Raw genomic sequence first — 23406 nt, 5'->3', positions numbered from 1 at the left:
AAGAAATGCTCCGTGACTCCTTGGTCACCAACATCCCCAGATAGCTCATCTCTGGGCGTTCCCCAGAACTTCTGGAGTCACCAGTTTTTCAGGAAGTTTCTGTTGCTTCTGCCCCATCATAGCATCTCTGCTGGACCACTTTCCTGGGGAAATGGATGTAGAAACATAAGCAATTATTCACCCATCTCTCCTCAACTAAGGCAGAGACAGACATCAATGTTGAGACTCATATGACTCATTTTCAGTTGGGCTTAAGAGGCTTCTAGGCAGAATGGTACATGCCCTTCCAGGGGCATGGTGCCCATAGAGGATTCTGGGGTAACCTATTAGTGGCAGACTCCTTGTCTCTGTGGAGCTGGCATCGGGCCTGGGCTGCCTGAGGTTCTTCTGTTTGGTCTCCATGGAACTCAGAGATATACAGGGTACACAGCTCAAACTTAGCCGGTCTAGAGTGTCTCCCTCTTCTCTTGTAGGATGGAGCTGTGCTTCCCCTGAGATTCATTACCATCCGTGGTAATAGGGACCCGAGGAGGTCCCTTACCTCTAACTTTCTTCAACTTTGAGATTGAGAGTTTCCTTTGTTCTGGCTGAGAAACTCAAAACTCCTAATGAAGTTTAATGATAACAAAGAAGTGCAATTATTAAAACACTCAACAAATATTTGTTGAGGGCTTATTGTGTGGCAAGTACTGGTCTACACACCAGCGATGTATAGGCAGAGTCTTGTGGGGACCAAAGACATTAAGCCATCACACTAATAATTACTATTGTGACTAGTGTTCTGAAGGAGAACTCATAGGATAGAATAGAATAGGTAGGATAGAATTTAGTGATTCATCACTTACATCTAACACCCAGTGCTCATCCCAACATGTGCCCTCATTCATGCCCATCACCCATTTAGCCCATCCTCTCCCCCAACTCCCCTCCAGCAATCCTGTTTGTTTTCTATATTTAAGAGTCTCTCATGGTTTGCTTCCCTTTCTGTTTTTATCTTATTTCCTCCCCCCTCCTTTCCTGTATGTTCATGTTTTGTTTCTTATCTGTTTGCTTGCTGGGTTTTTTGTTCAAAAATTTTTTTAAGTTTATTTATTTATTTATTTATTTATTTATTTATTTATTTATTTATTTATTTTGTGTGTGTGTGTGTGTGTGTGTGTGTGTGTGTGTGAGGGAGAGAGAGAGAGAGAGAGTGAGAGAGAGAGATAGCGTGCACTCGCACACATGAGCGAGGAAGGAGCAGGAAGAGGTGAGAGAATCCTAAGCAGGCACCAATCAGGGTTCAATCTCACGAACTGTGAGATTATGACCTGAACCTAAATCAAGAGTCAAACTCTTAACTGACTGAGCCCCCAGGCACCCCCAACTGTTTGTTTCCTAAATTCCACATATGCATGAAATCATGTATTTGTCTTTCTCTGACTGACTTATTTTGCTTAACATAATACACTCTAGTCCATCATGCAATGGACTTTCGGGCTCTTTCCATAATTTGGCTATTTGAGATAGTGCTGCTACAAACATTGGGGTACATGTGCCCCTTCGAATCACCACTCCTGTGTCCTTTGGATAATTTCCTAGTAGTGCAATTTCTGGGTCATAGGGTAGTTCTCTTTTTTATTTTTTGAGGAGCCTCCATACTGTTTTCCTCAGTGGCTGCACCAGTTTGCAATCCTACCAACAGAGCTAAAGCGTTCCCCTTTGCATCCTTGCCAACATCTGTTGTTTCATGAGTTAATTTGATCCATTCTGACAGGGATGAGGTAGTATCTCACTGTGGTTTTGATTTGTATTTCCCTGATGATGTGATGTTGAGTATCTTTTCATGTGTCTGTTAGGAATCCGGATGTCTTCTTTGGAAAAGTGTCTATTCATGTCTTCTGCCCCTTTCTTCACTGGATTATTTGTTTTTTGGGTTTTGAGTTTGATAAGTTCTTTATAGATTTTGGATACTAACCCTTTATCCAAAATGTCGTTTGCAAAGATCTTCTTCCATTGCGTTGGGTGACTTTTAGTTTTGTGGGTTGTTTCCTTCGCTGTGCAGAAGGTTTTTATCTTGATGAAGTCTCAGTAGTTCATGCTTGCTTTTGTTTCACTTGCCTCCAGAGAAATGTCTCGTAAGAAGTTGCAGTGGCCGAAGCCAAAGAGGTTGCTACTTGTTTTCTTCTCTAGGATTTTGATGGTTTCCTGTCTTACATTTAGGTCTTTCATCCATTTCAAATTTATTTTTGTGTATTTTTTCAATTCATGAGCATGGAATGTTTTTCCATTTGTGTCTTCTCCAGATCTTTCAGAAGCTTTCTATAGTTTTCAGCATACAGATCTTTTACCTCTTTCGTTAGGTTTATTCCAAGGTATCTTATGGTTTTTGATGCAAGTGTAAATGGGATCGATTCCTGGATTTCTCTTTGTGCTGCTTCATATTGGTGTATAGAAATGTAACCGATTTCTGTATGTTGGTTTTATATCCTGCGACTTAGCTGAATTCATGGGTCAGTTCTAGCAGACTTTTGGTGGAGTCTTTTGGATTTTCCACATAGATTATCATGTAGTCTGCGAAGAGTGAAAGTTTGACTTCTTCCTTGCATATTTGTATGCCTTTTATTTCTTTTTGTTGTCTGATTGCTGAGGCTAGGACTTCCAACACTATACTGAACAACAGTGGTGAGAGTGGACATCCCTGTTGTGTTCCTGATCTTAGGGGGAAAGTGCTCAGGTTTTCCCTGTTGACAGCTGTGGGTCTTTCATATATGGCCTCTTATAAAATTAAGTAATTAATTAATAATGTTTATATTTTTGAGAGAGAGATAGAGACAGAGGGTGAGCGGGGAGGGGCAGAGAGAGAAGGAGACACAAAATCTGAAGCAAGCTCCAGGCTCTGAGCCATTAGCACAGAGCCCGATGGGGACTCGAAGTCGTGAACTGTGAGATCATGACCTGAGCTGAAGTCTGACACTTAACCGACTGAGGCACCCAGGTGCCCCTCGTATATGGCCTTTATGATGGTGAGGTATGTTCCTTCTATCCCTACTTTCTTGAGGGTTTTTATTTAAAAAAAGATGATGTATTTTGTCAAATGCTTTTCTGCATCTATTGAGAAGATCATGTGGTTCTTATTCTCTCTTTTATTAATGTGGTGTATCACGTTGATTTGTGGATATTGAACCACCCTGTAGCCCAGGAATAAATCCCACTTGACCTGGTGAATAATTCTTTTAATATAGTGTTGGATTCAATTTGCTAGTATCTTACTGAGAATTTTTGAGAAATTTTGCATCAGGGAAATTGGCTTATAATTATCCTTTTTAGTGGGGTCTTTGTCTGGTTTTGGCCTCAAGGTAATGCTGACTTCACAGAATGAGTTTGGAAGCTTCCTTCCATTTCTATTTTTTGGAAGATCTTCAAAAGAATAGGTACTAATATTTCTTTAAATGTTTGGAAGAACTCACCTGGGAAGGCATCCGGCTTCCACGTATGTCTATAGCACATTTTGTTGATCCATTCATTCATCAACAGACATTTGAGTTGTCCCCATATTTTGGTTATTGTGAGTAATGCTGCTATAAACGTGGATGTACAAGTATCTGTTTGAGTCCCTGCTTTCAGTCCTTTTGAGTATATACCCAGAAGTGGAATGGCTGGATTGTATAGTAAATCTATGTTTATTTTTCAGGAAGTGCCCTAGTGTTTCCCACAGTGGCTGCACCATTTTCCATTCCCACCAGCAATGCACAAGAGCTCTAATTTGTTCACATTGTTGCCAACGCTTGTTATTCTCTGTTTTTCACATTTAAAAAATACTAGCCAGGGATGCCTGCCTGGCTCAGTCAGTAGAGCATGTGACTCTTGATCTCAGGGTTGTGATTTCAAGCCCTAGTTTGGGTGTGGAGCCTACTTAAAAAAAATTAAAAATAAATAAACTAAATAAAAAATACCACCCATCTTAATGGGTATGAAGCAGTAAGTTCATTGTGAATTTGAGTACAAATTCACAATGTGAATTGTGAATTGCAATTCACACCTTGCACACCTCTTCATGTGTATTCAGCCATTTGTAGAATTGGGTTGCTTGTTTTTGTTATTGAAGACCTATTTTTTGAGTTTATAGAAGTATGTAATCCCATTTTCAATCCATTCTGTGGTAATTTGTCTAATTAATTTTTCTATTTCTTTTTAGATTTTTGATAATTTTCTTTTTCTAGGAAATCATCCATTTCCTTCTGTTTTACAAATTTGTTGTCAAAGAGTCACACATGATTTTTTCTTACACAGATCATTTCTACCCTGAATTATAGTTCTTGTGTGTTTCTATCTTCCTTGTTAGATTTCAAATCTTTCAAAGGCATAAAATAAATTTTATATCCCAGGCCACATAGTACATCCTTGAGCATGACCTTTGTGTAATCATTATTTTGGAACAAGTAAATACAGTAATTGATTTCATTACTTATGTAATATTTGTTTATTTGTTAATATAGCTTTATTTTTGCCATTGCCAAAGTGGTGAACACTCTAGTATCAAATTTCAATGGGTCAAGTGGTATATTTCACTTTATAATATTTAAGATAACATTTGGGATACGCAATTCATTATGGCATTTTGAGTAGAAATGCTTTTGTTGACAACCGGTATGAAATTCAGAAGGAAGAGACAGAAGGTAGGATGAGAAATGGAAGGAAAGAACTAACATTCATTGAGGCCTTACTGTGTGCCAATCACTGTTTGAGGCACTTTGCATAGAACATCTCCTCTGACATTCATCAGAATCCTTTGGAATGCACATTGTGTCCCCGTTTTACAGACGGGAAGACTGAGGCTCAGAGAAGTAACCAACCAGTAGGTAGAAGAGCTGTTATCAATAGGAATGAGGAATTTCTATCAATTTTAATTTAAAAAAGCATAAGAAGTTTGTGTACAAAATAATAAGCAATTGGGCTTAGTCCTCTGTTGAGTTCTTGCTGATGTATTACTGTGAGAGGAGCACAAGTGTGAAATGAGGGCAGTGTTAACAGAGAACTGTTAGCACCCTCTCCTCTGAGGGTGTTGGAGCAACAGACCCCAAAGAACCAGTTAGGGTGCAAGTACTTTTTGAGTATTTATATGGTCAATGACAATGGGTTGGTGCTTGAGGCTTGTGGTGAATTACAGAGCTGGGACCTGCTCCCAAAGAGCTCTTTATATTCTGTTGGGAAGCCAGGCAGACACAGATGGAATGAAGAGAATAATTCAAATCTGATAATTAATAAAAATGCTTTGGGGGTCTAGAGAGCTTATGAGTTTATGCTGAGTTGCATAGTGACTGGCACCCCAGAAACATGGCGGCAGAGAATTTTCTAAGTGGGAAAGTCTCCATTTCTGGCAGGGGCCTGAATCGTGTTAGCCTTCCTGGGAATATTAGTTTCAGCCTCTTAATTCCACAGGTTTATAAGAAGAGCTTGTTTACCTGCTCCTTAAACACCTGCTTCACCTGCTTGTTCCGCAAGGTGTAGATGAAGGGATTGAGCATCGGGGTCACCACGGTGTTGAGCAAGGCCACCACCTTGTTCCTGTCCTCCCCTTCATTTCCCTTGCCTGACTGGATGTACATGAAGATGCAGCTGCCATAGAAGAGAGACACAACAATGATGTGGGAGGAGCAGGTTGAGAAGGCTTTCTGCCTCTCCTTGGCCGAGGGGATGCGCAGGATGGTGTGGAGGATGTGGCCGTAGCAGGTGGCCGTCACGGACAGAGTGCCCAGCAAACTGAAGTTGGCCGCAATAAAACACAGAAGTTCTATCAGACTCGTGTCTGCACATATGAGTTCCAGGAGTGGAAAGTTGTCACAAAAGAAATGGTTAATGACATTGGGGCCACAAAATGGCTGCTGAAGTATGATGGAACTTGGAAAGACAATGAGAAGGAATCCTGCCATCCATGAACAAAGAACCAGCTCTATACAGACCCTTTTGCTCATGATGGTTGCATAACGTAAGGGGTTACATATGGCCACATACCTGTCAAAGGACATCACTGCCAGCAGGAAGAACTCTGTGGTGCCCAGGGAGAAATAGAGGAAACTTTGTAGGAAACAGCCTGGGAGAGAGATGGTCTTGTATCCAGTCAGGATGTTGGTCAGCATCTTGGGGAAGATGACCGAGGTGAACCAGATCTCCAGGACAGCAAAGTTGCGGAGGAAGTAGTACATGGGGGTGTGGAGGCGCCTGTCCACGAGGGTGATGCCCACGATGAGGAGATTCCCCAGCAGAGTGAGGAGGTAGGTCAGGAGCAGCCCCAGGAAGATGAGCATCTGCAACTCACAGGCATCTGAGAGTCCCAGCAGGACAAACTCGGTGACAGTGGTGTGGTTCCTTATGGCTCGTCTGAACTCTGCTGAGGGTGGCCAATCAGAGGTGTGCAGCATCAGGAGGAGGGATGTTCTGGGGACCTCAGGAACTTTGTAACTGAAAGGAAAGGGGATGAGTGTTCCATTTTTGTGTGACAGATTCCTTTATTTCTTTGAAGGACGTATCTTTCCATCGCTCACTACTGAAGCTTGTTTTGTAAGGTCCCTGGGTTTCCCATCTCATGTCTGATCCCTGGCACGTCTGTGTGTTGGAGGAGAAAGTGGTGATTTTAAGGGTGGCCTAAGTAAAGCCCCAAAGCAAAAATTACCCTTGCTTACCTTTTGAACCAAACTTTTCTTCTCAACACAGAATGAATCCTATTGCCCCTAACATTATAATCTATTTCCAATACTTTTTACTTTTATATTTATTCCAACCATAGGTCTTTTTCCATAAATAGTTCATATTTGAGGGCAGTAACCTCTTTTTTTTTTTTAACTTTTTTTTCAACGTTTTTAATTTATTTTTGGGACAGAGAGAGAGCATGGGACAGAGAGAGACAGAGCATGAACGGGGGAGGGTCAGAGAGAGAGGGAGACACAGAATCAGAAACAGGCTCCAGGCTCCGAGCCATCAGCCCAGAGCCTGACGCGGGGCTCGAACTCACAGACCGCGAGATCGTGACCTGAGCTGAAGTCGGACACTTAACCGACTGAGCCACGCAGGCGCCCCAGAGGAAAGTAACCTCTTTTTGCTTAACTTAGCCATTCACTGCAACAATCCATATCCTCGTAAACTGATTTAGAATGCATAGATGCTCTATTGTTTTTCAAGATTACCTGAAATTTGATACCTTTCATGAGTATTTGGATTACTAAAAAAAAGAGGAAATTTATGAGAGAAAAGCACAACTCTTACAAATCAAAAAAGAATAATTCAAGTAATATATGCATAAATAAAAATTCTTAAGAGGAAGTTTGGTATTCAAGATTTAATGATGTATCCAGGTTCTTCTCTTACATCTCCTTGTGGACTCTAGATACAATAGACTCTTTGAGATTTCTTAATACTGTTTTATGCACCTGTGTGTCTGCACATGACATTCTTTCAGCTTGGAATTATCAGCCTTTCAAATATTATTTTTCCTTTAAGTCTCTCCTCAAAAATTGCTATCATTTTTATGAATGAATGAATCTTTCCTCTGTATCCCTAATAATTTTATTATATCTCATTTGATTTGTATTGAATTTTATATTTGTTTTTCATTTGTTGTTTACTGAGTCAAAAAATTTCTTGGGGCGCCTGGGTGGCTCAGTTGGTTAAGCATTCAACTCTTGATTTTGGCTCAATTCATGATCTCACAGTTTGTGAGTTTGAGCCCTGTGGGGGAGCCTGCTTGGGATTCTCTTTCTCCCTCTCTCTCTGTCCCACCCCTGCGCATGCTCTCTTTCTTTCTCTCTCTCTCTCAAAATAAGTATAAAATAAACTTTAAAAATTTTCTTTTTAAATTTGTTTTTATACAGCACTTAGAATGGGTTTCTTGAAATAATCAGCTTCAATAAACATCTACTGAATGAGTGAGTAACATCTCAATTGTCTGAGAGATGGATGTGGTGGTGTTTGACAAAGAAGAGGTTGAGGGCTCATTTATGTCATACTTCCTAAGGGACAGCTACTTTGCAGAGTCATATGCCAAGTAGTCTTAAACTGGCCCATGTGAAGAGAATTTGCTTTTCCTCATGAGAGGGTGTATGTATGTACCCACAAACATCCTCTAAAGGGACACTATCCATCTTCGAGATGATCTGGATTTTGAGCTAGTAAATAGAGCTCTGGTTGGGTCTGCCCCAGTGCTTCCAGCAGCAAAACCCCCAAACCCCCAAACCCTTAAAAAGGTCTCTTTCTAAAAGTCAGCATCCCCAAGGGGTGCTTGGGTGGCCCAGTCAGTAGAGCATATGAGTCTTGATCTTGGTTATGTGAATTCCAGCCCCATGTTGGGTGTAGAGATTACTTAAAAATAAAAATCTTAAGGGGCACCTGAGTGGCTCAGTTGGTTAAGCATCCCACTCTTGATTTTAGTTCAGGTAGTGATCTTGCAGTTCGTAAGTTTCAGCCCCACATCAGGCTCTACAAGGAGCCTGCTTGAAATTCTCTCTCTCTCTCTCTCTCTCTCTCTCTCTCGCAATAAACAAATAAATAAACATGAAAAAAAAATAAGCATGCTTGGACATTTCCTTCCTTAAACATTATCAACTACTACCTTAATTATCAGGCAGAACTATAGCAAGAATTATTTGCTAGTCACTGGAAAATAAGATTGGGATCCATGTTAGGTACTTGTAATGAAGGAAATGCTAGGGAATACTAGTAGAGAGGATGAAATGGTAAACTGTATATATATATATATATATATATATATATATATATACTTTCTTTTTTTATGACTGTTTTTCAAGTAGGCTCCATGCCCAGAGTGGAGCCCAATGTGGGCCTTGAACTCATGATCCTGAGATCAAGACCTGAGCTGATATCAAGAGTCAAACACTTAACCAACTGAGCCACTCAGACACCCCAGGTTTTGTCTTCTTTTCAGCACAGGTTACACTATTCAGTCATGCTATAAACTACCATTATGGGTAACATTTGTTGACAGTTATTAACACAAAATAGTTGTTCAGCCTCTGAGGATATTCACCAGGGTTATTCCTAGGCTTAACATTGTTTAGATTCTCAGTCATTTGAAAAAGAAGTCTCTGAGGTTCAAAGGTAAGCCCAGGTAACCAAGAAACTTACCCATCTCTTTCTGGAGCAGAAGCAGGATGCAACATGAATGTGATACCCAGAAACAGCAACAGGAACAATAGAATGAGTGCTTTCTAGGTGAAGTCCCAGGGGGACACATTGGAAGAAAGATGAGAACAGAGACTAAGATGAGAAAGAGTTGGATGTGAGTGGAAGCTGAGGACAAAGCTCCAGCTTCATACTGAATCATAAACTTGGCACAAACCATGAAAACACCTTGTGACCAGCCCAAGGATATAGCACATAAACAGTGCTGCTGTTAATCTTTTGTTTCTTTTCCCACTTCAAACCAGAGGTCAACATCTGGAGGGGCGTTGGGGGGAGTCCATATATAATGAGAAGTGAGCCACTTCCTGAATCCTGGCCATTTCCCCTTTTATCCTACATGCTTGATGGCATCCTGAGAGCCTGGACATGCCACCATCTACCTAGACCATTCACTGTTTGCTCTTTTTAAAACATATTTTACTTTTAAGGAATCTCTATACTCAACATGGGGCTCAAACTCACAACTCTGAGATTAAGAGTCCTATGCTCTATAGACTGAGCCAGCCAAGTGCCCTGACCATTCACTCTTTTAAGGGTAGTTATACAGTGTCCAGGGGGAAAGTCTGTGGATGCCCTGGAGGTTTGTCCTGTTATGCTGGAATTGCATGGTCTTTGGGACAGTTCTGGTACACTTAGAAGGAGGGTGAGATCTCCTTCTAAGGAAAACCATTAGAAGTTTCACCCAGAATCAATACTGTCCAGAGCTTTGGATTTTCCAAGGGCCAGTCACAAACAGTACAAGGTGGGGCAGACAAAGTTCCTCAATGTGAGTGAGCAACTATATGAATAAACATTGGTTTGCCTACCTTTGACTTGGATGGTGGGGCTCAAATTACACCATGTGTGTATTTGATGTGCCAATATTATAAAGGAAGGTAAAAAAGTACCCGGAACAAGAGGGTTTGAGGAAGCCACTGCTGTTCTGCCATCCTCTGCAGCAATAAGGGGGAGATTACCCCCTTATTCAGGGGTTCAGGTTCAGGTTAGGTATCTAGTAGCCCTCTGGGGAAGTCCCAATCAGGCCATGCCAATTACACTACTCAGGGGATTGCAGAAGGTGCCTAGTTCGCATAGGTATTTCTTCAGGTTGCAATATTGTCTATGGGTCTAAATACAGATCTTGTGCTTTTAGTCTGAGATCTTCATCTCCCATGAATTTGTTCTCTAAGAACACCTATCTTTTTCCAAAGCATTGAATGATCAACTTGAATGGTCAGCTGTCATTCCCTGGGTAGGAAAATAGTTTCCTTGAACTTTGTCATCTTTCAGGTAACAGGATCTGTTGAGAACAGAATGTTGAAATCTTCCATTTTCAGCAAGCTCATCCTGGGGGAAGCTTTGGAAAAATACAGTTGTCATTTGGTGGATTCCTCCTTCATTGTCTTCTTGGACTAAAGGTGATGATTTTGACAGGTTAATGACTCTTATTACATCCTCGCATTGGCCCAGTCTCTATGAGACGATATTTCTGGGGACAATGCGGCTCTAGGGGAGAGTGGGTGAGTTATTCCTGGAACAAACACATCTCCTTGTGGAGCTGACATCAGAGTTGAAAGATTTGGATTGCATCTTTATTTTCCTAAGGGATCTACTCTTCTCCAAAGTTTGATGGGTCTTGGGATCCCCAGATAATTAGTATAATGAGCCTTGCTCAGCCTCTTCCCAACTCTCTTGGCTGTTACTTACCACAACTGTACAAACAAAAGTTTCTGTTGTTTGTTCAGATCTACAATAGCAGTTACTTTTAGTTAAAGTAATATATCTAATCATGCCTCTGAAATTGGGGGTTCCTGTCTAATATTAGGCAGTCCTATTGTTACAGGGATGCAAAGAACCAACAAAAGTAATACAGAAACTTGGTTAATCCTATCCTGACTCTTACATGATTGGGCTTGGGAGATGGTGAAAATGGGGTCCTGGGGTGAGGAGGAGGAGGGAAGGAACAATAAGGAAGGAAATGAAAAAGTTAGGATTAATTTTTTTCCCAACTTTATTGAGGTATAATTGACAAAATGTTATCTGTTTAAAGTTTACTGTGATGATTTGATATGCCATATAGTATGAAATGATTCCTACAATGAGGTTAATTAACATGTCCATCACTTCACAGAGTTACCATTGTGTGTGTGTGTGTGTGTGTGTGTGTGTGTGTGTGTGTGTTGATAACACTTAAGATTTTACCACATTGCGGGGCGCCTGGGTGGCGCAGTCGGTTAAGTGTCCGACTTCAGCCAGGTCACGATCTCGCGGTCCGTGAGTTCGAGCCCCGCGTCAGGCTCTGGGCTGATGGCTCGGAGCCTGGAGCCTGTTTCCGATTCTGTGTCTCCCTCTCTCTCTGCCCCTGCCCCGTTCATGCTTTGTCTCTCTGTCCCAAAAATAAATAAAAAACGTTGAAAAAAAATTTAAAAAAAAAAAAAAAAAAAGATTTTACCACATTGCAATAAAACAAGTGTATCAAATCAGCATGTTAAACTTGCACATGTACATCTTAAACTTGTACAGTGTTATATGTCAATTATATTTAAATAAAAAAAATCAAAACTTTCAGTTTTGGGGATGAAGATTTATTCTCTTAGCAAATTTCAAGTGTGCAATACAGTATTATTAACTATGGACACCATGCTGTACATTAGGCCCCCAAAACTTATTCATCTTATGGCTAGAAGTTTGCACCCTTTCACCCAACATCTCCCCATTTCCTCCGCTCCTCAGCCTCTGGCAACCACCATTCTACTCTCTGCTTCTATGAATTTAGACCTTTTATTTGTTTGTTTGTTTAGATTCTGCATATAAGTGATACCATATAGTATTTGTTTTTGTCCGGCTTATTTCATTTAGCATTATGCCCTCCAGTTTTATAATGTTGTCATAAATGGCAGGATTCCTTCTTTTTTTTATAGTTGAATTATATTCCGTGTGTGTGTGTGTATTGCACCTTAAAATTTTTTTAATGTTTATTGATTTTTGAGAGAGAGAGAGACAGACAGAGCATGAGTGGGGGAGAGGCAGAGAGAGAGGGAGACACAGAATCTGAAGCAGGCTCCAGGCTCTGAACTGTCAGCAGAGAGCCGGATGTGGGGCTCAAACCCATGAACTTCGAGACTGTGACCTGAGCTGAAGTCCGAGGCTTAACCGACTGAGCCACCCAGGCACCTCTACCTTCGTTCATTGATAGTCACTTAGGTTGTTTCCATATCTCAGCTATTGTGAGTAATGCTACAATGAATATGGGAGTGCAGATATGTCTTTGAAACACTGATTTAATTTCCTTTGAAATATACCCCAAAGTGGGGGTGCTGGATCATATGGTAGTTCTATTTTTAATTTTCAAAGAAAACTCCATACTATTTTCCATAACGGCTTTACCAGTTTACATTCCTACCAACAGTGTACAGGGTTTCTTTTCTTAACATCCTCACCAACACTTGTTATTTCTTGTCTTTTCTATAGCCATTCTAACAGGTGTGAAGTGATATCTCATTATGATTTTGATTGGCATTTTCCTGATGATTAGTGATATTGAAAATTCTTTTTATACATCTGTCGCCTATTTGCATACCTTCTTTGGAAAAGATGTCTATTCAGGATCTTTGACCATTTTTTTAATGGGCTTAGCTGATTTCTTGCTGTTAAGTTTGTTTTTCATGAGCCCAGGTATCTCTCTTGAACTCCAGCACCATCTATCCAGCTAGTAAATGAAGATCTCTACCTGGATGCCTTGAGGCCAATGTGTTAAAAGCAACTGGAGGAATATGCCAGAGGCCAACAAAAGTGATACTTGTTTAAAAAAAAAAAAAAAGTGATACTTGTTGTAGGTGGTAGTTTGGGGTGGATAGTGTTAGGGTTGACAGCATGATTCCTAACCATGTATCTTTTTAGATATTTAAAAAAATTGAACCAAGTGAATTTTTAAAAGTAAAATGATGAATGAATGAAAAACTGTGAATGTATCATTTCCCCCTTTCCCTCAATCTACTTCTGCCCATACGTTCCCCTCTCGTCTATTCCTATTGATGTGAAATGGTATCATCATTTCCTTGGTCACCCAAGCCAGAATGTGGGGAGTTATCCTAGACTCGTTCCTCTCCTTCACCTTCTTACCCCAACTTTTGTAATTTTGCCCTCAAGATATCTTGTGAATGGATTTCCTCTCTTTCTACATTCCCACTGCCATTGCCTTAGCTTGGGCTCTTTTATCTTTTATATGGATTTGAATATCCTTCTCACTTTAGTTCTCCATGTTGTGTTAGAACGATGTTTTAAAAACACAAAAGGGATTACAATATTTTCCAGCCTAAAGTCATTCGATGTCTCCAAATAACCTTCAGAGTAAAACTTCCCAGCTTCAGCGTAAGCTTCCCAGTACAGCATCCTTTTGATCTATGGTCTACCTATTGCTTTATTTTCTTCTCCCATTCTTCTTATTTAACTTAATCTCCAACCAAACTGCTGCCATTTTTGAAAGGATCCTGTCCTCTCTGGCCTCTGTGCCTATGTATATGATGCTCCTCCTACTTGAAGTGCCTTCCCAATCTTGACAAGAATCAGGTCCAGTTTTCCATGGGAAAACTTTTCTGAGTAGCTCCCCCTTCCCCTTGCCCAACTATATTCCTCTCATCTATAAATATAAATTCTGATATTGCACAAAATGCAATATCATTACTGTTGGGTTTTTCCTCTGTATCCCCCTACTAGCTTTGTGACCCTGGACAAATCCTGATACCAGGAAATGAATTGTATTTTTCCTTGTATATCCAGCATCTGGCATAGCACCCATGTAGAAGTATCACATTTTTCAAATCCTATCTCTTGTTTTTTTGTGTGTATTTCTTATCCTTCCTAGATCTCTTGCACCTCCCATTTGGGTAAGGAGATTGGGAAATAAACATTATTGCAGAAGGCAGAGTAAAGCCTTTTCAAGTTTAGGACTCAGGGCCTAGAAAAAAACCCTGGTGAGTCAGTTCACGATTTATTTCCTGAGATTCTGACTGGTAGGGGAAAGAGGAGACAGCCCATGGAGAAAGGTTAGCTCAAAGCTGGGTAGTCTCTGGGAAGGGGACATTGTACTCTGCTGTCCCAAACCCAGGCTGAGTCGGGGCAGGGGGGCGGGGGGAGAATGGAAGAACCCCATATAGGGCTGTGGGTGTGAGAACAGAGAGCACTTGCAACTTGCCTTCTGGGAAGAGTTTGGGGAGTGGTAATACCACAGAGAAGAGGCTGCATGGGATTTCTAGGCAGGTGGGACCTTCTAGAGCATCAACAACTTTCTCACATTCAGAGACATGCAGAAATAGAGTAATAAAGCCTAGTGTGCCCGAGAGAGGTACAGAGGGAGCAAGGAGAGCTGCTCAACCCTCAGGGGCCTTGCGGACAGGAATGGGGAGTGATGTGCCAGCCACCTGTGGACTGGTGACGGGGGGTGGGGCAGGATGGGAGGGTCCAGAGGACAGATGGCCACAGGGCTGGATGCCTCCTTGTCTCTTCCTATCCTCCTCAAAACTTAGACACAACACTGAAGTACACCTGTGGGAGAACCCAGAATTGACTAAGATTTAATTTCCACTATCAGGTTAATGGGGCATCTAGGGAAATTAAACTGAGTTTTAAAAATTAAATTTGGTGTACACATGAGTTTGCAAACTGAGATTAATATTTGCTTTACCTGGCATCAGACAGTGTTAAAAAATCAGTTAATTATATATGCATGTAAAATGGACAAAGGAGTAGAACTACATGTATCAAATGGCTCTAAGTAAACATTGCAATATAAAGTAATTTAGATGATTAATTCTTTCTCAGTAAAAATGTGGCAGAGTCCCACTGTTCTACGGGCTAGAGACTCTTGGTCCCTTACCTACGTGGTAGAGTGACAGGTCTTTGACTGTGGAGTCAGATAAACCTGCGGGTGTGTACCAGTTCTTTAGTCTGCTAGCTCGTGACCCTTATTTTCTGAGCCTCATTTTCTTCATAGGTAATAGGTACTCAATACACATTCCTTTCCTTCCTTTCTCTTCTGATTTGTCCCACAATGTCTCTGATGGTCTAACTTGTGGATCCATCATTACCATTATTATTAATAATAAATACTATTGGGGCACCTTGGTGGCTCAGTTGGTTGAGTGTCTGACTTCGGCTCAGGTCATGATCTCGCGGTTCATGGGTTGGAGCCCCACATCGGGCTCTGTGCTGACAGGTCAGAGCCTGGAGCCTGCTTCGGATTCTGTGTCTCCCTCTCCTTCTGCCCCTCCCCTGCTCGAGCTCTGTCTCTCTCTCTCTCAAAAATAAATAAACATTAACAAAATTTAATAAATACTATTTATTATTTACTGTACTACTTAAATAATTTAATAGTTATTATTAAATAAATTGACCCTCTTTGTTTTAAATTTGTCTGTTTGTTATATCTACAACTCTTTCTTTAAAGAACAAATGCTTTTACTATATTTTTCTGAAGTTTATTTATTTTGAGAGAGACAGAGAGAAAGAGAGAGAGAGAAATGCCTGCACATGAGCAAGTTAGGGAGGGGCAGAGAGAGAGGGAGAGAGAGAATCCCAAGCAGGTTTTGTGCTGTCAGCTCAGAGCCTGATGTGGGGCTCCATCTCAGGAACCAAGACATCATGACCAAAGCTGAAATCAAGAGTGGGATGCTTTACTGACTGAGCCACCCAGGCGCCCTTACAACTCTTGGAATAGTATGTTTATGCTGCTTTTTTTTGTGTATCCACTTGAGGCAACATCCATTTAATTCCTTCTGTGAAAGGTGAGTTTTGCTCACTTACAGTAACCCCCTCTCTTCTCAAATGTCTCCTCACAGTTTTATTCTTAGTTTTAGTTCTTCTATCACTTTTATATCTTTAAGTGACAAGAATCTCTATTTTTTGATTCATTGTCTCTGGACAGCATTTCTAGCCTTTCCAGGGAGAGGAGGAAATCTCCATCCTACCTTTTTCCCACCTCTCCAAGATCCTCTTTATGATAAGCTTTAGTGGTATTTGTTGAGACTTGATTTTTAAACAAAGTTATACATCATCGTTTCTGCAACATTCTATTGATTACATGGGCCGGCCCTATTCAATTGGTCGGGGACTGCACAAGCACATGAATACCAGAGGCAAGAATCGCTGGGGGCCATCTGGAGACTGGCTACCACAAGGTACCAGAATATCTTCCGTACCTCAAGGGTAAGAGGTACACTTAAAGTCCTGAAAAACGGAACTCTAGGGGCATAAAAATTCTGCCTGCCTTTCTTTCTGCCTTTTTCTGTCTCCACATCTCTCTCTCTCCCCCTCGCCCCCCACCCCGTCTCCCTCTCTCCCTTTGATTTTGTGGTCCATTGTCTCTGCATCTGCTTTCTTCTTTCCTATATGTGACCTGGCTTTCACTGCCTTGGCTGCATCTCAGCAAACATAGCTGCCCGCAATGACGGCCTTATTCTCTGGGTTTTCAATACATGTAATAAAGTGAACTGCGCAGAATGATTACAGTCAAAGAATCCTAATTTCAAGTTCTCAGGAGAGAGAATCTGTTGTCTAGCCTGGCTAGATTAATTGGGGGAAGGAGGTCAAGAGGAATAAAATAACATGACCACAGCTTCCCAGAGAACAGGGGATAGATGTGAATTAGCAAACAGGTCTAGTCTCTGTTGTTGTGATGATAGACCACATTGATATCTTTTAAGGTAAACAAAACTGAACTGCATCATAATAAACACCTTCAAGGATTCAGCTTTTACCAGATTTACTTTACTATAAAGTACTTTGCTATTAGGTCTTTCACAGTAGATTTTTTTAAAGTTTATTTATTTATTTTGAGAGAGAGAGAGAGAGAGAGAGAGAGAGAGAATCCCAAGCAGGCTTCTCATTGTCAGCACAGGGCCCAACATTGGGCTTGAACTCAGAAACCGTGAGATCATGACTTGAGCCAAAATCAGGAGTCAGACACTTAACTGACTGAGCCATCCAGGCACTGTTAACACAAGATTTAAAAAAAATTTTTTTTTACATTTTATTTATTTTTGAGAGAGAGAGAGGGAGAGACAGAGAACAAATGGGAGAGGGGCTGAGAGAGGGAGACACAGAATCCGAAGCAGGCTCCAGGCTCCGAGCTGTCTGCACAGAGCCCGATGCGGGGCTCCAACCCATGAACCGCGAGATCAAGACCTGACCTTAAGTTAGTTGCTTAACTGACTGAGCCACCCAGTCTCCCCAACACAAAATTTTTTTAACTCCACAAAAACTTAGGATTTCACTCATTGCTCAGTTATGTTTTGCATAAATCCTGTTTTTCAGACCAACTTCTATAAAATTTATTTTGTGTTTACCTCTAAAATTCTCCAAGATATTAATCATATACTTCGTGCTTTGAGAACATTCTGAAAGAGTTGACCTCTGAAATGCCAACAGCCTACTAGAAATAATTTTAGAGAGAGAAATGTTAAGTTATCTCCTGGGAATATCTCTTGTTAGGACATTTGCCTGCAGTAGGTTGGGGCATTCTGTCTTGCTGTAATATAATAATTTGTAAGAAGTTTTCAATATTTTAATTAACAGATCAGTAGTTGGAATAGAGAAAACTGCACGATGACAAAATGTAGCAACATAGATTGCTTCTACTTCAATGAAGTCACAATTTTCCTTCCACAGAGTGTTCTGCTGATGGATATGTTGAAATAAACATGACTTGAGAAGGATATATTCTGCATGGTACAGACTTTATTATTCCAACATTTGGTAGCAGGACAAAACGATGGTTAAGATGTGGAGTTGGAGGCACATGGGTTGAGCGTCTGACTGCGCTCAGGTCATGATCTCGCAGTTCGTGGCTTCGAACCCTGCGTCAGGCTCTGTGCTGACAGCTCAGAGCCTGGAGCCTGCCTTGGTTTCTGTGTCTCCCTCTCTCTCTGTCCCTCCCCACTCACGCTCTATCTCTCTCTCTCTCAAAAATGAATAAACGTTAAAAATTAAAAAAAAAAAAAAAAAAAAAAAAAGACCTGGAGTCAAATCACTCTTTATGCCTAAATTTCCTCATTTGCAAAATGGAATGTTCTTGTTGCAGCTTCTGTATAGCAAGCCACCCTAAACTTAGTGGTGTAAAACATGGGTCAGGATGTCAGAAAGGGTATGGCTTGGCAATTCTCACATTGAGGGTCTCTCATGCAGTTGAAGTCAGATATCAACTGGAACTGCAGTCATCTGAAAGCTTGACTGGGCTGGACATCCAAGATGGCATACTCACATGGCTTGCAGTGAAGGCTATTCACTGCAAGCCATTCACATGGCTATTGGCTGGGAGCTCAGCTGACACTATTGATTAGAAACTACCTATACATGGCCTCATAAGCATACCATGATGGCTTAACTGTAGTAGGACTTCTTAAGTTATGGCTGGTTTCCCCCAGAACAAACATCCCCAAAGAGCCTGGTGGAAGTTGCAAAGCCTTTTCTGACCTGGGCCTTGGAAGATGTAGGACATAATTCTGCCATACTCAATTGATCAAAGTCTGCCTTGTTTCAAAGGGAGGGTACATAGGGCCCGAACTGTTGATGGGAAGATCGGCAAGATTACATTGTAGAAGAGCATTTGGGATGAAAGAAAGGGTTGTGGACACATTTGGAAAATATAATCTGCCGCATGTGGATAATAATAATTGCCTATTTTATTAGGTTTTGTGAGTACTGACTGAAAAGAGTATATAATATAGTACCTAATTAGTACTTAAGTCCTGATTTAATTGCTTAACTTAATTAAGAGCTTCAGTACTGATTAACTATTTCATCAATACTTAATCAGTACTTAATATAGCGCCTGGCACACTAGAAAAGCTCAATAAATGTTACCATTATTATTATCTTCAACACTGCCCTTTGGAGAATTTTTCAGTTTAGGGCAAACACTGTTTTGATTTTCTGAATTTCTGTGGCTCTCAGATAAATCTGATTAAGATTAGACAAGTCAAGACCAAAAACTACATGTGATATTGGATGGAAATGTATTGTGGTTACCTTTGAAATGTCTTCTTGTCACTTTAAAAATTAGGAAGTATACAGCAGGCTTTACTGAGAAGTAAAATGTCTCAAACCAGGGGAAAATGCTGTGTGGCCTTCTCGCTTGCTTTGAGATAATGAAAATGCTTTGGCATTGAACTTGCACTAGAGCATAAGCACCTATTGCTTTTGCCTTTGTTTTCTTAGCGTTAAATCTGTTGTAATGAAGTCAATGCAAACTTCCTTATCAAGGCTTGCAGGTCTGTTCTTTATGATTGGAAAAGTCACAGATTTTGAGATGTTATGAAATTTAGCAGCAATAATTTTGCCTTCCCAAAGTGATTTGAAATGAGCATCCCAGATGATGAACCTTTCTCTGACAAACTCAGCTTGTGCTTTGCTGTCAATTGTGATGATTTAGATTCTTCTCTCCTTGGCTCAGAAATTGATGCCACGGCTGCTCTGGGTACTGGGCAAACGATATTATTTTTATCTGCCTTTAGCTATGAAATTGTGTTCTTATCACTGTGGATTGAAGGACATCTTTGTACCTGAACACTTTGATTTGGTGGTGATGTCAAATAGATTTTGACTCAAATAAATATTCAGTTGGGCAAAGAATTACAAAAAAGAATCTTGTGAACTTGTTTCAATTGGGAGAAATGTGGAATGGATTAAAGAAAAATGTATTAAAATAACATGTTTGGTTTTTTTTCTATTACAAAATAATTTATATTCCTCATAGGAAATTTTAGGACATCCAGGTTAAAAGAGAAAAATAAAAATCACCTGCATTCTTATCACTTGGAAGCAATAATTATTCACATTTTAGAATAAGTATCTTGTTCATACACACATTCATATACATCACAACATTTTTAAAAAATGGATCATGAGGGGCGCCTGGGTGGCTCAGTCGGTTAAGCGTCCGACTTCAGCTCAGGTCACGATCTCGCGGTCCGTGAGTTCGAGCCCCGCGTCGGGCTCTGGGCTGACGGCTCAGAGCCTGGAGCCTGTTTCCGATTCTGTGTCTCCCTCTCTCTCTGCCCCTCCCCCGTTCATGCTCTGTCTCTCTCTGTCCCAAAAATAAATAAACGTTAAAAAAAAAAAAATGGATCATGATGTACACATTATTTACCATCTGGATTTTTTTAAATAAAAAAAACCCTTCAATATAGTGTGGGGATCTTTCCATGTTAGTAAATATATATAAAATTGATTTAAATTATTTTAATCAGTCTCCTATTCATCTCTCTGTAGGTATTTAGATTGTTTCCAGTTCCGACAGTTATAAACAACATTAGAAAGAGTATCTTTGTAGACACATTTAAAAAAATTGCTTAAAAAATTATACAAGCAGTGCATAAATAAAAAAATTCAAATATTATAGAAGGTTATAAAATAGAAAGTAAAACATGTTCTTTTCTCTTCTCCTAGTTCAGTTCACAGCATCTAAAAATACTTTGTGACTGGGATTATTCCCATGATTATTTTATCTTTAATTAATATTCTTTAATTAATTATATATTTAATTAATATTTCTGTCTTTAGCAATAAAGAAATTTCTGCCTTTTTTTCTTGGTTTATCATCTTTTGACAGTCCATGGCTATATTCTGAAAGATGAGGAACTTGTTGCTTCTACAGTACTTTCCCAGATCCCTTGGTTCCAGACAGTGGTTGGTTACATTTTATTCATGTGATTAAAAAAAAAAATGTAATTGAATCTCTGTTCTTATTGTCCTAATATTTTTAGCTATATTGTAATTTTATATTGCCAATATTTATAACATTCCTATTCTGTTCTCTAACTCCAATTAATTCTTTGTGTCTTGTCTATAGGTTAATTTCAGAAATGGAAAATCAATAAATGTCATTTATCAATTTGTTGGATAAATATTACTATAATTTTATTCCACCCAAGGAAGGAAATGTAATTCATGTCATTAATAGTTTGTTGGTTAAAGAAAAATCTTCTAGGGGTGGCTGCGTGGCTCACCTAAACCATCGACTTCAGCTCAGGTCATGATCTCACAGTTTGTGGGTTCAAGCCCCACGTCGTCGGGGTCTTTGCTGACAGCTCAGAGCCTGGAGCCTGATTTGAATTCTATGTCTCCCGCTCTCTCTGCCCCTCCCCCCACTTACACTCTGTGTTTTTATCTCTCAAAAATAAATAAACATTAAAAAAATTTAAAAAAAGAAAAATAAAAATCTTCCAACTACTATGGTCTAATCAAAGATGGATCCAAGGTTTGTAGGTCTTGAATCTTATATAATTTGGGGGGCCATCTTCAAGAGAAAAAGTACAGAATCACAAATAGACACGCTTAGGGCTCATCTCTTGGACTTGGAAAGGTCTGAAATGAGTGAGGGGCTTTGAGCTTATTTTCATTAGTTTCGTAGTAAGTCTGCCTCTGGGTCTAACAAATCCCCTGAAACTTCTTTTGGCTTGTTTCACTTCTTATATGTTACACTCAACTGCTACTATGTATCTGGTACCCTGTGTGTCCTGCTTCCTGGTTCCTTTTTCATTTTGCTGAAATCCTTCCCTAGCATTTTATTTCACAAAAGCTCCAGAGTACTCTCTACTCTAAGTAAGTGCTTGTGTGTCTCATATGCATTTCTTTTCCCCAAACTCCATCTACTGTTTGGCATGGTTTGGGTTGTTCAGAAATCTAAGTTTCAAACCCATTTTCTCAACTTTGAGGATACACAAGAAAGTAATAGAAATAGTTATTACCTTTGAAGGTTAGTTAGTGGGGAATGGGGTGAATGGAGAAGGGTTGGAGGGATGCTCTGAACACTTTTTAATGTAGTTTCATTCTTTTTTTTTTTTTAATTTTTTTCAACGTTTTTTATTTATTTTTGGGACAGAGAAAGACAGAGCATGAACGGGGGAGGGGCAGAGAGAGAGGGAGACACAGAATCAGAAACAGGCTCCAGGCTCCGAGCCATCAGCCCAGAGCCTGACGCGGGGCTCGAACTCACAGACCGCGAGATCGTGACCTGGCTGAAGTCGGACGCTTAACGGACTGCGCCACCCAGGCGCCCCTGTAGTTTCATTCTTTTACCGAGTAAAAATATTAAAAAATTAATTGGGGGCACCTGGCTGGCTCAGTAGAGCATGTAACTCGATCTCAGGGTTGTAAGTTTGAGCCCCACATTGGGTATAGAGATTACTTAAAAATAAAATCTTCAAGAAAAAAAAATTTTTTTTAAGTGTATTAGAGAGAGAGAGAGGGAGAGAGCAGGGGAGGGGTGGAGAGAGAGGGAGAGAGAGAATCCCAAGCAGGGGCCATCCAGGCGCCTCTTGATATTTATATTTTTAATGTCCAAGGACATTTTTGTTTTCTGACTGCTTCTTTTCCCTCACAGACTGTATGCTTTTATGGGTACCACATCTACTTAATTACTTTGAGTACTGCATAAATTTTTTTAAAAATTTAGTTCCTGGGGTGCCCGGGTGGCTCAGTCAGTTGAGCAACTGACTCTTGATTTCAGCTCAGGTCATGATCTCAGCGTTTGTGAGATCGAACCCCGCATTAGGCTCTGAACCTGGTTGAAAAATACTTTGCTTTAACTTGTAAGAACTCTTCATATAAGACTAGGGATCAGAAATGAAGCATAACTATAGATATAAGATAATTCAGGAGAATACGAAGAGCTTTCTCTTAGGAATGTTGTGGCAAAATCATAAATTCATGACTTAAAAATATTTTTTTCCAGAATATTAATGATGAATAATGGGCACCAAGATGTGGCAGCCTCAACAGACCAAATAATTATTAGAGACTAGAAAAGTGACTAAAGATTTAATAATAAAAAGGAAGCAGAGCCAGATAGATTCACAGCTATATTTTGTCTGATATTTTAAGACCAGACAATTTCAATGTTATTTAAACTATTCTAGGTCATAGAAAAAGGCAAAAATCTCTTTTTGTTATTCCTTTTGTGAAGCCAATATAACTTTGACATAAAACCTAAAAATAGAAGAAAGGGATATAGAACAAGTGTGCTTTAGAATATAGGAGGAAAATTCCTAAATTAAGTACTAGTAAATAAAATCTGGTATTTATCAAAAGGATAATAACTCATGACCTGGAAAAGTTTATTCCAGGAGTACAAGTGTGTTCAATATCAGGAAATCTAGCAACATAATCTATGACAATAACAAATGAAATGAAAAATAATATGATTATATCAATAGATGCTGAAAAGTCACTTGATAAAATTCAGCAGCCATTCTTACT

The 23406-nt window shown here is 40.0% G+C and overlaps 1 protein-coding gene across 1 annotated transcript; it reads right to left on the bottom strand.

Moving 5' to 3' along the window:
* Nucleotides 1-5023: 5023 nt before the first annotated feature.
* On the bottom strand, nucleotides 5024-6577 carry LOC131518225 (olfactory receptor 6E1-like). Its single transcript, XM_058740813.1, has one exon. It carries the CDS (start codon nucleotides 6399-6401, stop codon nucleotides 5424-5426), a length of 978 nt encoding a protein of 325 aa, XP_058596796.1. The 5' UTR covers nucleotides 6402-6577; the 3' UTR covers nucleotides 5024-5423.
* Between the last annotated feature and the right edge of the window lie 16829 nt (nucleotides 6578-23406).

Source organism: Neofelis nebulosa, chromosome 7, assembly GCF_028018385.1.
Source record: "Neofelis nebulosa isolate mNeoNeb1 chromosome 7, mNeoNeb1.pri, whole genome shotgun sequence".
Classification (NCBI taxonomy): Eukaryota; Metazoa; Chordata; class Mammalia; order Carnivora; family Felidae; genus Neofelis; species Neofelis nebulosa.
The sequence above is the reverse complement of the archived record's forward strand: the minus strand, read 5'-3'. Positions and strand labels throughout refer to the sequence as shown.

Excerpts from the sequence above, each read along its gene's own strand:
- LOC131518225 (XM_058740813.1), bottom strand. The coding sequence starts at position 6,401 with ATGCTGCACACCTCTGATTGGCCACCCTCAGCAGAGTTCAGACGAGCC.